Source organism: Melanotaenia boesemani, chromosome 1 (assembly GCF_017639745.1).
Source record: "Melanotaenia boesemani isolate fMelBoe1 chromosome 1, fMelBoe1.pri, whole genome shotgun sequence".
In the NCBI taxonomy this organism is placed as follows: domain Eukaryota; kingdom Metazoa; phylum Chordata; class Actinopteri; order Atheriniformes; family Melanotaeniidae; genus Melanotaenia; species Melanotaenia boesemani.
Genome location: NC_055682.1, coordinates 7,138,589 through 7,152,654, shown reverse-complemented (window position 1 = coordinate 7,152,654; position 14,066 = coordinate 7,138,589). Strand labels below are relative to the sequence as shown.

Sequence of the window (14,066 nt, the reverse complement as noted above, 5' to 3'; positions counted from 1 at the left end):
CTGACACAGGTAAAATAAAAACATAAAAAAGCATAAAACATAAAAATTCAAATGAATAAAGTACAAGATAATACATAGCTGGTGTTTGCCATCATCTGAATGTAAAACTGTCAGAAAAAGTAGTTTTTGGTGGGTTAACAGCTTAAAAACTAGCTTCTCTTGCCAAGATGGGGACAAATTCAGATTTTCCAAGAGTAATAACTTTATCACTGGAAGCCAAAAACTCAAAAAATAATTAAATAAATAAATAAAAATCATTTGCTTTATGCATTAACATGTTAACAGATTAACTTCACAGATTAATCTCCGAAATTAATATTGACAGCTCTTGTAAAAATTAAATTTTATGATAAATGTAGGCTATTTCTTTTAACTGCTCTTGGGATTTCCAGTTTGGGAAAGGCTGAACTAAGTGACAGATGTAATTAATTATTATAAACATTTATCATTTTTTTAAGAGTCAAGCGTAGATAGCCATGCGGGACCAGGTCAGATGAGATTTGTCAACAAGCAGAAACAAAGATGAAGTTGTTTTAAACGTAGGGCCATCAAAACAAATTCAGCAGCTCTGGATTTACTACTTTTTACATCTCAGGTGTTTATTCAGGTTGATTTCTGCAAATATACTTTCTGATCTGGGGTGACTAAATTATTTTTCAGCCAACGCTCCACTTAAGAGTACTTATCAATTTTTTTTGGGGGGGTGATAACAAACCTAAATTAGAGTCAGCTGTTGTTACAATAATTACTTGCAGAACTTAACATGAAATAAACAAACTTGGTGCCAGTCAACTGTGTGTGTGTGTGTATATATATATATATATATATATATATATATATCATATAGACCTGTGTTTATAGAAACAGATATAGTAGAAATCCTACAAAACTGAAAAAGCTTGTGTAGCCAGTGGAAAACTGATTTATCGATGCTAGTCAGCCTCACTGCATGAAGCAATCTCATTAATAAACAATTTTTTGCTTAATTATATTTATTCTTCTTGTAAGTGAAATAATAATCAGATTTCAAGGTCAGAAACGCAAAGAAAATATTTCAGAAGAATAAAATTATCATTAGAAAACAGCACTCTTGGCCCTTTTTTGTGACCTTCTCTACAACCTTTCAGCTAACAGTGTGGAAGGAATAAAGAGGCTAGAGAGTCGTCCACCCAGAGACAGATAAAAAGAGACAGGCACAATGTTGCTTTATTGAAGAATTATAGTGGTCCTTTGTTATTAAACGCATGCAACTTATACAAAAGTCATAAAACAAACCGTTTACATCTACAAAGATATTTTTCCAAGAACAGATGATAAAAATAGGCTAAAAAATAGCCTTTGTGGTGTTCATAAAAACACCACAAAGCCTCAGTTACAATTTAGGCCTTAAAAGGTTATTTATTCCCTTCTGATTTTCTTTTCACTTACACTGGTCAAGTATAAGGCAGCAGCAGTCTGTACAAAGATAAGCTGAGTCATTTTCTAATCCACACATTGTTTTCTGTTTTCCCAACCTTTAGCATGGTGGTCTCCTTTTACAAAGAGCCAACACATAAAAAAGATAAATAAATACATTCTGTGCTTTTGGTCCAGAACCAAAGTCTGACCCTGAGTGTGGGAGGGAAGGAGGTCAGACCATGTTGGCTTGTTCAAGCAGGTACTGGTCTCGGTGAGGTGGAAACTGCAGCGTCCAGTCAACAACAGCCGGTTTAAAGAGGCCACAACAACGCAGCTGGAAGAATGTCACCAAGTTCTTCACCACGCCCTCACTGCAAACACAAGATGATCAGGACCATAAAAGCCACGCAGCTTTTTACCTAAATGAACAGTCATATTAGGATGGCTTGAATGGTTGTATCTATGTGAATTTTTTTCTTTATACACTTACTAAGTAAGATTTCAGTCTTTAGGTTTGGCTTTATGTCCACAGAGACTAACAACATGTCAGAACAGATGCTGATTAAGCATTAAGCTCCACAAATATCACAGCTACAACTCACCCATTAAATACAACAATTTATATGTCAACGTTTTATGTTTATCAGAAAAACATTTACCAGTTTTACATAAAGGATATAGCATTACAGAACTGTGGAAAAAAAACGTGATTTGCAAAGCAGCTGGTAACTGAACCACAGTTCCAAAACTGTTTCAAGTCTAATAAATAATGACCCCATGCTTGGGCTTTTTCAAAATATAACCATGTCAGATACCTGTGTCTAGTTTTAATGTTGTAAGGTGAAAAACAATGCACATGCCACCCACTTAAATAAAGTCAACGTGACAGCTTTCCTACATTAGCATCCCACCCCTGCATGACAGTAATGGGCCCCACAGAAACTACTTAGGAAGCGCTCAAAAGACAAAGGGCCTTTTATGCCTTTCAACCTGGGACTGATGCACCTTTGTTTGTACATCTGCATCATGTGTAAAAGTGCAGAAGTGAATGTGGGGATTGAAGTTGCGGCTGATGTGCCTCTGAGCTTGCTGGGAAGGTAGCATCTGTGTTGGTGTGTGCTTACTCACATTACTGTGTAACAAAGAGAGTTAACAACGATGCCGTTTTTCTCCAATAAGGCACCATCAATATGTGAAAATGGTTAAAGAGTCTAAGGTTTTCACCTGATCTCTGAACTCGGATGTATCTGACAACATCCGTCGAGCGCAAGCCCAGCTGATGAAGTTCCAAACCCTCAAAGGGTTTATTTCTAACATCCTGATACAAAACAATCCGGGACACCCTCAGATGTTCTCCATCTGAGCCATTTTTGCAGCATAAAGAGAATCTACTGTACATCATGCAAGTCATCGAGTCAAACTGTATTTGTCACAACATTGATACTGATCCCTCTTCCTCCTTAAAATTCTGTAACTGCACTGGTTCCATATATCTAGTATCTGTTGGTCTCTACGCTGAAGCACAACACTAATGTTCAACTCACTTGAAAGGATTCTGTCTCAGTGAAACAGACTGCCTCAGTTTCCTTTGTTGGAACATCAGAGTCGCTCGTTCTGCTGTGGTTATTCCCAGGAATGCAATCTGCTCAGACACAAAGAGATGAAAGGGGGAAAAAAAAGTACTCTCAGCAAGGGCCGATGACTGACGTCAAACAAGCAAACAATAAAACCAGATCAGCTGATTCAACAGGTTTGGATTCTCCCAACAACTGCAGCATGATACTGATGTCAGTTCCTTTTAGCCCTAGATTGATTTACATTTTCCCATTTTCACTCAAATCACAATGAGTCAGTTGATACAATCAAAAGCAAACAGAATTGAAAATTTCTATAATCTAAATTTCTTCACATAGGTTTTAAAGTGATTCAAGTAATCACCGGGTATCTGTGGGCCATAGAAACCCATCAACACACATAATCAGTTAGTCACCTGGTAGAGTTGCAGCAGCAGGAAAAAACCAGACCAGAGAGTATGATATAAAGAGACCAAGGAGATGCTGAGCACCCAGGGAGAGCAGGTGACCAGGGCTGAGATGGCGCCCCACAGCCCCTGATCCTCATAATGCAGCGCACAGTGGGCAGACCAGTCTGAAAACACACCACACAGGAATGTGACCTCATTGTAAATGTAAGAAAATATCAATTAATGCCAGATTCAGTGGTTACGCTGCTGTCAGGGCACTCACACATGAAACAACCGTAGAACATCCAGGCTCCAAACAGAGTGAGGGCGAGTAGAAAGAGGATGAAGTAGTAATGGTTCCTCGCACCTGGAGGAGGAGAAACATGATGGATGCCTGCTCATGTTCAACCCACAGAGACATGCAAACTCATCAGCTGATAGTTAGCAACAGTAAATTCTTGTCAAGAAGTTATGAAAACTTCAATCAAAACTAAAATATGCTACGCACTTGTTTTAAAATCAGTCCAATGACCATTTAAACATTTTTAAATACTAATATAACCTCTTTTCTAGCTTGTTTGAAGAAGAAACCAAGTGTTAAATATTTGTCAATCATACCAATGCAGGTGTTGGTCCACACGGAGTGGTGGTCTTGTTTTGCTACACATGCATCACAGCCGAAGCAGTGAATCGCTCTTAGTGGTTTCTTGACCTGCCAAAAAACAAGAAAACAGACATCTGTAGAGGTTGTGACTGTTTGGATTTGTGACACAGCATGGGAGAACATTTGGGATGGGAAAACCTCACCATACAAGAAGTGCAAAATATTCTGGGGTCCAGACAACCCGCCTCAGCTAACACCAACACGTTCTGGCAACATGTAAAACACAAGAGTTTATCGCAGTTGTTTATATCAATGAAAGATAATAATTCGATTTGAAATATTTGCAGCTTTCCCACCATTTTCTTCTTTTCTTCTGTTGTTTTGATGAAACCTGGGTCGGTCCTGCAGGTACGAAGGTAGTAGTACAGCAGAGCGGTGGCGTTGACAGTGAACAGAACCTGAACTGTGGTACTATGTCCATGTGGACATTGTCAGTCAAGAAACATTCTGTTCATGGGATCTTTTGAATGTACTAATACATAAACACTACATTTCATTCAAAATACAAGAAGTGAGCTCTAAGCTGTGCAGCCGGGCACAACGAGCTGCAGTTTGTATGCCAACAGAGGCCTGCCCGCAGAAAACCAGTCTATCAGCACGTCTCATGAAGCAGCGTGCCACAGTTTCTTCCTCTTTATGCAAGTTTAAGGGAAGCTCTCCCGGTCTGAGGAGCAATACGAATCGAACAAAGCAGTACGTGCAATGTATCAGCACATGGCAATCTTGTGATCTTTACTGTATATTATTACTGTATTATATATGATGGACACACATTGATATCTCTAATTAAACTATATAAATTCCATCTAGTTTTTAATATTTGGCTTGTAGGGAAGTGAGAAGGATGAAGGTCCTCTTACAGATGCCCCATTAGAGCAACAAACAACAAATTCAAGTTAATTAATAAAGCTGATCTATCGCCCAGCCCCAGGGGAGATAAAAAATGTATGTAACAAAGTTCTTGAAAAAAAAGCTGATGGTTTGTGCTTTAAATATAACCTGTCCTGTGGCTGTGCTGCATTTTGGCCCATTTTCTGTTGTGAATGTAGAAACTGGCCTCTGATCCAACTCAAGAGACTCTGAATGAACCATGTTAATGTTGGGGAACAGGGTTAACCGCAGCCTCTGCAAATTATAGACATACCAAAGATAAACACACAACCCTTATCAAATGAAATGTTGATTTCTAGAGAAAATCACCAGTAGCTGCTTCCTTGTAAAGAAAGGATATCTGGCAGGAACCAGAGGTACCAGGTGACGAGCATCCAGAAGACTGAAGCCATGAGAGCTGAAGATGGCAGCAGAGACTGAAACTCTGGGCTCGGGAAGTTCCTGTTTGACACAAACAATCAGGTTTGTTTAACATGAAGAATTAGTGCATTTACAGTTAAATCTTTTACAAGATGGAGGGAAAATGAGTTTTTTTTAACCTTGAGACCAGATTGAGTACACCTATTACGCAGGCCAACAAGATTCCTTTGAGTAACCAGGACTCTGAGTTCATGTCAGCTATAGCACCCACACATCCAAACATGGCAGTTAAGAATAAGAACTGCAAAAAAACCTGAAAAAGAAAAGAAACATTCATGGAGTTTAACGCAATTTCTTGCAGATTGTTATACGTGACAAGAAGTTTAATACCTGCAATATGAGACTGAAGTCAGGTTTCCATTAAGTGGCAAAACAAATCTAAAATGACCTTTTTGAAAATCTAAATCACAATTTCACAAGGAAATACGTAGTGGTTCAATTCAACAGTAGTTCTCCTAAAAGGAAACTAGGGGTTGAGTTGTATAGTCATAAAATAATGACCTCCTATTATGTTTTCCTAAGCTCTTCACTTAGTTTGCTGGAAAACATGGCAGCGCTAAAGGGAAGATGGCAGTGAAACTGCAGTGAGAATCTGACCACACTTGCAATAAGCTATGATGCAGGTCTGCAGCACTGAAACTACACATGGTTTATTCTACAGATAGTTAATCTAATGCAATCTTTTAATGTTGTATATGTTATATATATATCCTAAAATATTAATTATTAAAGTTCATAATTAAGAAAGCAAAGAAGTGGAGGTGTTTAGCTCAACTGATGAGCAGCTGTTCCATTTGGGGCTATAGCTCTGCAACACAGCTGGCCTAGCTTTGCTTCCTGGCCTGGGGCCCTTTGCTGTGTTCCCCACTTTCTCTGACCCCTGTTCTTTCAAGCTACTGCCAATTAGAGCCCAAAGAAACCTAACAGAAGAAGCAGTAAATAAAGCACAGTGTCACAGGCTGCTCACTCGCCCCACTGTCCTCATATCTATCCACACCAATCATAGTATAACTGGACAATACAATCAAGCATCGGTCTGAAAGTTGCAGCCATTAAGAATTGTGTGAGAGAGTTATTGCTATACTTTCATAAAGGATGCTCCAGTGTTCTAGCTCCTATGATTAAGTAATAAGGGAAGTGCTACAGCTCCTTTCCCTTAGAATTTCACATAATTTGAAACTCTCTTTCATGGCTGCCACCTCGATACTTCCAGCTTATTTCACTTAGTTGGGAAGGATCCTAACCAAAATGGACTTTTCAACTGGACCCTCACTGTACCCTGTATCTGTTGACAATCCGGAGGCAGCGTGAGTTGGAGCGAATCCTCTCCTGTTTGACATGGTTCAGCATGTGGATGAGCAGTGGGCTGTGCACTTGGTGGGCCAGGTCGATAGGCGTGTGCCCCTGAAGAAGAATCATTAAAAAGACCATAAGGACAGGAACCATTCAATATTCACTCCATAGTGAAGAAATCTCCTTATATGCTGTTTTCTTAAGCTTCCTGTTCACAGTGTGAACAGATAAACTGATAAGCTTCCCTGTTGCTAAATGCTAAATTAAACACAAAGAACCAGCGGATAAATGAAAGACTAATACATCAGTGTAGCAAAGCAATCAGTCTTATCAAGCAGCAACAAGTCAAACCAGTTTGTGAGAAGAAAAACCTTGAAACCATTTTTCACTCTCAGAAAAGAGAAAAACTGGTTTAAAGCTGAAAGCAGATATCTTTCAGTCCAGATTTCTGGTAGTATAAAAGCAGACTGAAACCTGCGCTGTAAGATGTGTTGTGTGAGTTTCGTGAAGCTCACGTTAATATTTTCAGCATCCACACTGGCTCCAGCCTCCAGCAGGATGTGGGCAGCATCCACGTTTCCTGCCAGCACTGCGCAATGCAACGGCGTGTTCCTGTTCACTTTGTCCACAGCACTCACAGAGGCGTTATTTTTTATAAGAAAGTTGGTGGGCTCAGGCCTATGACAGGAAAACAAAGCAGGGTTTATTTTTTTAACCTTCAATAAAAACGCCAAAATGCTTTGAATAGACTTGAAATTTGTGTTAAAAAAATCCAGTCATATAAAATTAAGTTAGAACATTTTAAATCACTTAAAAAACTCAAATTCTACAATCAGACAGTTTTCCTTTAAAAAAAAAAAAAAAAAAACACACACACACACACACACACAAATGAACAACTGTATTCCAGAAAGTGCTGTAAAAGAGCAAGGCACCTACCCAATAATCTTCTGGGCTGCCAGCATCAGGGGTGTCTGGCCGTTAGAGTCAGGCCCATCGACTTCCTGAACATAAACAGCCAGTTAGCCAATATACAAACATAAAGAAAGGGAACTTAAACCAAGTGATAAAGAAACTGATAAACAATAACAAGAGGATACAGTGAGGGTATGGTTGTCTGACCTGTCCCTTAGCCATAAGATAAGCTGCCACGGCCATGTGTTGGAAGAGGATGGCGAGGTGGAGTGCATGGTAACCCTCTCCATCTGCGAGGGAGAGGTCTGCTCCATATCTCAACAGCTGAATCACCATGGGGAGGTGGCCCTGCCTTAAATGGATTGAAAGAACTAATAAACAGGTAATATATTACCTGTCTAAATGTCAAAACCAGTAATTTTCTGGCTAATAACAAATATTTCATTTTCAAAGCTGATGAGTGATGTGTAAACATGTAAACCAGGATTAAATAAAACTAGCATAACATATGAGATTACATTTAAATCATGGTCACACCTGATTGCCCAGTGAAGTGGGGTAGAGTTGAGGTCTCCTCCAAGCTGATCAACTATGGCACCTTTGGACATATAATATCTGAAAAAGAGCAGCAAAGACAAAGAGTTAAGGCTGTTACATACTTCGCTAGAAGCGAGAACTTTGTTCTTGTTCTTGAAGCCACAAGAACAAGAACAAAGTTGTTATTGGTCCAGTCATTTCATACTCCATGAGAAGCTTCATCGACGAGAAGGTTCGTCCACAACGGGTGGGATTACTGGGGACTACTACGTACTTTCTCACCACCTCGATCAGCTGTTCATTAAAACTATCCGTTCAACCTCACTTCAACCTCGCTTCAACCTCGCTTCAACCTCGCGGAAGCCACAACTTTCCACTTTATTCTTTTCCGCGTAAACTTCACCCACCTCAAATGTCCGACCAATCATACAATACTCCTCGGAGCCCCACAGGAGGAAAAGTTCTGCTCGGCTGATGTGTCGACAACAAGCGTCAAGCAGCCCCCATTCACACTCGCAAGAGCAAAATGACTTCATTTTATTCCTGTGGCCTCGAGAACAAAAATAAAAGTTCTGACTCCTCACAGAGTATGTAACAGCCTTTAATCAATTCAAAAAGCTTCTTATGTATCATGAAGTCAAAGAACTGTGACTCAGTTTAGGCAGACCAAGGCTCTGAGGAAGGACTGGCTTTATTTCAATGTGTTTAGCTGCCAGTCGCAAAACCAATTCATTTACTTTATGTTGGGATTGAGATTATTTCAGTTTATATTCAAATTAACAAAAATAAAATCTAACATTATCCTAAAGAATTAACTGCAATATATTTTTATATGAACACACTGTTGTAGCCTGAATTATTCTCAGGATATAGCAGGGTGTAAAGAAGCACAGAGATATCAAGAAACCAACACATACACACACATATTCACACAGGTCAGAGGACCAACTGTGAGTTTGCTGCTATGGAATATTTAAATCCATCTAGTCTGAAGGATATTAGCTGTGCTAAGAGCTAAAATAATGTCTGTAACTCTTACTTGACCAGCTCGGAGCGGTTGTTGATGGCCGCCCAGTGCAGCAGAGTGACGTTCTCTTTGTCAGGCTGCCTGACGTCGTGCCCTGCCTCCACCAGCTCCTTGCAGCGCTCAATGATACCAAACCTGAGAGGTACACACACACAAATACACTTAACAAACGCCACTGTTGTTATTAATTTTCATTTTCAGAATTTAAGTTATACATTGGTAACTAAATAAATAAAGATACAATAAAATATGGAATCATATAAAGAGGCTGAGGCTCTTGAAGCAACCAGCCCCCAGTCCAAGTCCCACCCTGGGGTCCTTTGCTGCATGACATCCCCCTCTTTCTCTGACCCTTTCATATCAAACTACTTTAGAACAAAGCCACTATTGGCCAAAATTGACCATTTTTAGGCTGTTGGGGGGAAAAAAAGAGATGCTTGTGCCCAGTAAACATGTGGTTTCCAGTCTAGTTACAAACTGTGAGCTGAACTGAGAAACAAGAGCAGCTCTTGAGATTTTTTCCTTCCTAAAACATGAAACGACCTTCGCTCCGCTGCACCTTCCTCACTAATTAGTTGGAAACACTCCAGTGTTCTTATCTCAACTGAAGCCCACTGAAGTGTACAGCTTTTAAGTCTCATAACTGTTTAAACATAAACATTCACCATCTGAATGATTTAACACAGGTATCAAAAGAATTTGTATTTTTATTGAGTTTTGTTGTGCAACTTCTTTGTGAGTGAACATCTAATACATATAAAAAAGAATTACCTTAAGGAAAGAAAACGTGTTATTTCCATTGTTTTATTATATCGAAGTCTAAGGTCTTTCCTGGAAGTTTAAACCACAACTGTATTACTGCCTATTTGTCTAAAACAAACAAAAAACCAAGACTTTAAGAAATTAAAAAGGGATGTTTTCTGCCATTGTGTTTGACTTTAGGACAAACAGATAAATTAATACATTTTGTTGGAATTTTATTCTTATCAAGTGTCATTATGAAACATTAATATTGTACAGATACAATATTTTATACAAATATCTTAGCATGATTTGGAAATTAAGGCCAAACAAACGTTTTGATTATGACGTAAATTATTTAATGAAGATGTACAGGTGAACTTGTGACCTCAGAAAAATTTATGTTTATTTTAGACATACACACGTGTACAAAATTGTTCATGAGTTTATTTTTTTTTTAAATAATTCTGTTGAAGCATGGTTGAAAATGTCTGACTTTCATTGGTTAAATTTCATAGAAGTTTTATTTATTATTACTTTTGTCAGATTCAAGTATTTTCTTTGACCATTTTGAGTTTTTATTTCATTAACCGAAGTGTACCAACAATTTTGTCCTTGTGTGTGTTGTGCAATACTCCAATTAAGGGGGCTATTTTCCCATAAAACATTAAAACATTTCAGCGTTTACCATCACTGCACTGAATGTAGTTTATTATAGTTTCACTGTCAAGTATTTGCATTTATATGCTGTTTATAATGCATCAGAGTAATACTTAAAATTACTACAAGGCATGGTGTCAGTGAAATCTTTTTTTGTCTGGATGTTCTGTCAAATATTTCAAAACCAACTATCTACGTTTCTGTTATAATCAATCTCCTCACAAATATGTTACCAATGAAATTTAAAACCTTATTACACTCAGATCCAGACCTGCAGATGTGCTATCATCATTAGTAATCTTTAAAAGTTTGAAACTCTCCACATCACTGGCTATTTACTGCCAAAAAACAGATTCTAGTAAAGGAAACCCTTCGCTAGCATTTCTTGCTCATCTAAGTTGAAGAAAATGAATAACTAGGAGCCATGTGATCTTGTTAGGCACAGACTGCATACACATTTCCAGGAATCCAACATAATCTTGAACAATAAATTTGCAAGACAGTTAGGTGCTGCAGATCCTTCCTGCCAGCGGCCATCACCCTCTGGAACAAAGCACTAAATTCTTCTTATTAATTAAAAAAAAAAACTACCTCAAAGTTGTGATTTCTCTCTGGGATACATAAAGTATTTTTCATTTAGTTTCATATTCACACTGATTTATAGCCTTTCCATTTCCATTGTGGTGCAGGATTCATGTTACTCACAAGATGATCATGTTAGATGATTTTTAATTTGGAATTAATTATTCAGTATTAAAAGAGTCAGAATTAAAGTCATATCCTTCGCGTTTACATGGAAATAGTAATTCCAAATCCAATAAAGTCAAAAACCATCGGAAGACTGTTTTTGCATCAGCCTGTAAAGGAAATGTAAGAGGGCACCAGTCATGTTTAATAATCACTTACTGTGTTGCCTTCACTATGTCCCAACTACTGCTGTCATCCATGTGTGAGCGTTTTTTCGGCTGCTGACTGATGTCCATTGTCTGGTCTATGGTTTTGCCTAACTGTCCAAAGGCAGGTGTGTACAGCTGTGGCATCCCACCAAATGCTGCTGCTCTTGGCCCATGACTGTGAGAATGACCTGGATGCCCGTGGTGACAGTTGTTGTGCATGTGGCTGTGACCCTGTGACACAAACAAAAAAACACAAAACACAGTTTTAATCCGAGGTTTTCCACATGGAAAACCTGTAAAATCCTGAACTCTCCAGTTAGATTTCAGACTGTAAATGATCAAGAAAGACTAAAACGTTTTTTTTTTTTTTTTTTGTACGTCTATATCTTGACATTTCACCACTTAATAATAAAATAGCACAAAAGATCTTTATCAGATGGTTTCAAACAAGTGACACATTGTTTGTATTCATACAAACACAATATCTCACTTATTGCTGAACCAACTAATTTCTGAAAGACTACTTGTAAGGTGGACGTCTTGACCTACAAAACAAACATCTATAAAGAATGACTCACTGCGCTCAAGCAGAAGGGTTTAGCAATACGGCAATACACTGTGAGATAACACTAATTTGTCAGCGGCCAGAGATTCTGTCAAACCAGGCATTCTGAAGTATCCTGCACTTTATCAAGCATGAGCGTTTCAAGCTACTCACTGCTGTTAAATTCCTGAGCAGGTGTGGTTCACATTTTTGCATAAAAACGACATACACTGGGTAGGAGAGTTAATAACTTGACAGAGGCTAACAGGGATACAACATTTAATGAAACATTTATATAGTAACCCAATAGCTATTTTATCAAATCTTCACAACTCAAGTGTTTTGGTTTTGTGTTATTGGGTGAATTTTGAATGTTTTTGGATATGAACAGAAGTACTGGCAAAAGTCCTGAGACATTCAAAGAAATATATATGGAAATACAGTAAATAGAGCAAAACAAACTTGAAAGTAAACATTTTTTGTGACCACATTTCTTCAACTGAGCCTGAACCCTCTTATAATATCCTTTCATAATTTATTTATGTAGTTTTCAGGAATATTTCTCCAGGTGCGCACAGCCTTGGATGCATGTACATCTGCATTTCATTGCCATCATGTATGTGCATGTGCCAAATAAACAACTAGAAACTTGAAGGCTACCTGAAAAACAATCCAAATCCCTTTTGGAGGAATTCATTCTTTCATAAGACTTGATCCCAATGATTTGCAGTCCAATTCTTGTGACATTTGACCCTGTTTCCCTCCCGTAAGACTGACTTCTTGGCAGACTATTTCTGATGAGGCCAACACCAGATTCAACAGAAGGTCCAGATTAGGTCCTGTTTCAGGTCTTTGGTGGATTTGTTCCTGTTTCTTTAAGACACCACTTTCAGATACTGTTCATCTGCTGTGGGTAGATTTGTTTTCAGGTCTGACACTTGTTTTGTCCTCCACTCATCTAGTTTTTCTCGTTTATAAAGAACACAACGTGGTGAGATTAGTCAAGTTTTCAGTTAATAGCACTTTGATTGTCACTTATGGTAAAACGTACTGTACACTTTCACTACCGCAGCACTTAACAGCTGTGTGTTTCACCGTCTGGAATGATCAGCCGAATTCTTTCTCCTCACTTTAAATTATGCTGCTGGCCACATTGTAATCAGGCTGCTGCCAAATTCCTGACAGGCGGCCAACTTGTCAACAAATAGCAAGAGCAGAATGCATGTAGATTTACTTTAGCTAAACACATGCAGCCCGGACAACGACAGGGGCCTGAGCTTTATAAGAAGATTACAATTACGTAATAATCGTTACAATAACGAGCGACGATACACAAAGGCAGGTAAATAAGTATTTAAATGCTTAAACACACCAGGGTATCGGTGTATCATCTTGTGAACCAGACAAGCCAGACTCCGGAACGTGCACGTAGCTGCCTTTACAATCAGGAAATAAGCTAAATGTTTCCGCTCAAGGTTTAAGTGTAACAGCTAGCTAGCACTGTTTAATGTTTGGCAATAAAGAGCAGGTTACCTACATTAAATGGAGCAAACAGACTAAGTGGTAATTGTTCTTCGTCTGTACCGGTAATTCCGTGTTACCGCAACTAAACAGCTAAAACAGTAGGCTAGCTTAATTAATGCTAACAATATGCTAAGATAACGGCAGTAGAATATCGTCTCGGCCAGGTCTAACCCAGAGCACCCAGCAATAGCACAACAGAAGCAATAAAAGCAGCTAATAAACGTAAATCCACTTACATTACCATCTTCATTCCAGTCCATCTTGATGTGGTGGAACGAAGCGAAAGTTCATGCAGCTGGACGACAGAGGAGCAAACTACTTCCGTTGGGTATTTTCAAAATAAAGTCGAGAGGAATATTTTCTCTCGCCTTATGTCACAAAGCAAAATATCTCCTCACAGAAACTACAATAAACAACTAAGTAAGTAAGTAAGTAAGCAAGTAAATAAATACATTTTATTCAAACTTGAAATTTATTTCTTCCGGGAAATCAACAATTGTTCTCATTGAGCTGTTGATTACCCAATCAGCCCGGACTTCCTGCATTATTCAGAAGTGAAAATAAATGTTTTACTACTGTAGCGTATTGCATTC

At 38.5% G+C, this 14,066-nt stretch overlaps 1 protein-coding gene across 2 annotated transcripts; it reads right to left on the bottom strand.

The window, feature by feature from the left end:
- Nucleotides 1-1,189: 1,189 nt before the first annotated feature.
- On the bottom strand, nt 1,190-13,797 carry zdhhc13 (zinc finger DHHC-type palmitoyltransferase 13). Of its 2 annotated transcripts, none has more exons than XM_041990580.1 (17): nt 13,710-13,797; nt 11,416-11,636; nt 9,121-9,243; nt 8,082-8,159; nt 7,752-7,896; nt 7,569-7,633; nt 7,145-7,307; nt 6,615-6,740; nt 5,456-5,589; nt 5,257-5,357; nt 4,322-4,446; nt 4,163-4,231; nt 3,980-4,067; nt 3,645-3,728; nt 3,389-3,546; nt 2,943-3,040; nt 1,190-1,769 (listed from the first exon to the last, which is right to left on the bottom strand). In XM_041990580.1, the coding sequence occupies exons 1-17, from the start codon at nt 13,731-13,733 to the stop codon at nt 1,631-1,633; spliced, it is 1,941 nt and encodes a 646-aa protein (XP_041846514.1). In that variant the 5' UTR covers nt 13,734-13,797; the 3' UTR covers nt 1,190-1,630. The 2 variants fall into 2 exon arrangements, with proteins under 2 accessions (XP_041846514.1, XP_041846504.1); XM_041990570.1 differs by having other exon boundaries at nt 3,980-4,073; nt 4,169-4,231.
- Nucleotides 13,798-14,066: the final 269 nt, after the last annotated feature.

What these genes read in the sequence shown, in the direction of transcription:
- zdhhc13 (XM_041990580.1), bottom strand. Translation starts at nt 13,733, where the DNA reads ATGGACTGGAATGAAGATGGTAAT. An exon ending in GTTCTACGGTTGTTTCATGT is followed by an intron (nt 3,547 to 3,644) that starts GTGAGTGCCCTG and finishes GTGTGTTTTCAG; the next exon opens with ACTGGTCTGCCCACTGTGCG. An exon ending in CTGAGACAGAATCCTTTCAA is followed by an intron (nt 1,770 to 2,942) that starts GTGAGTTGAACA and finishes TTGTGTTTGCAG; the next exon opens with TGAGGGCGTGGTGAAGAACT.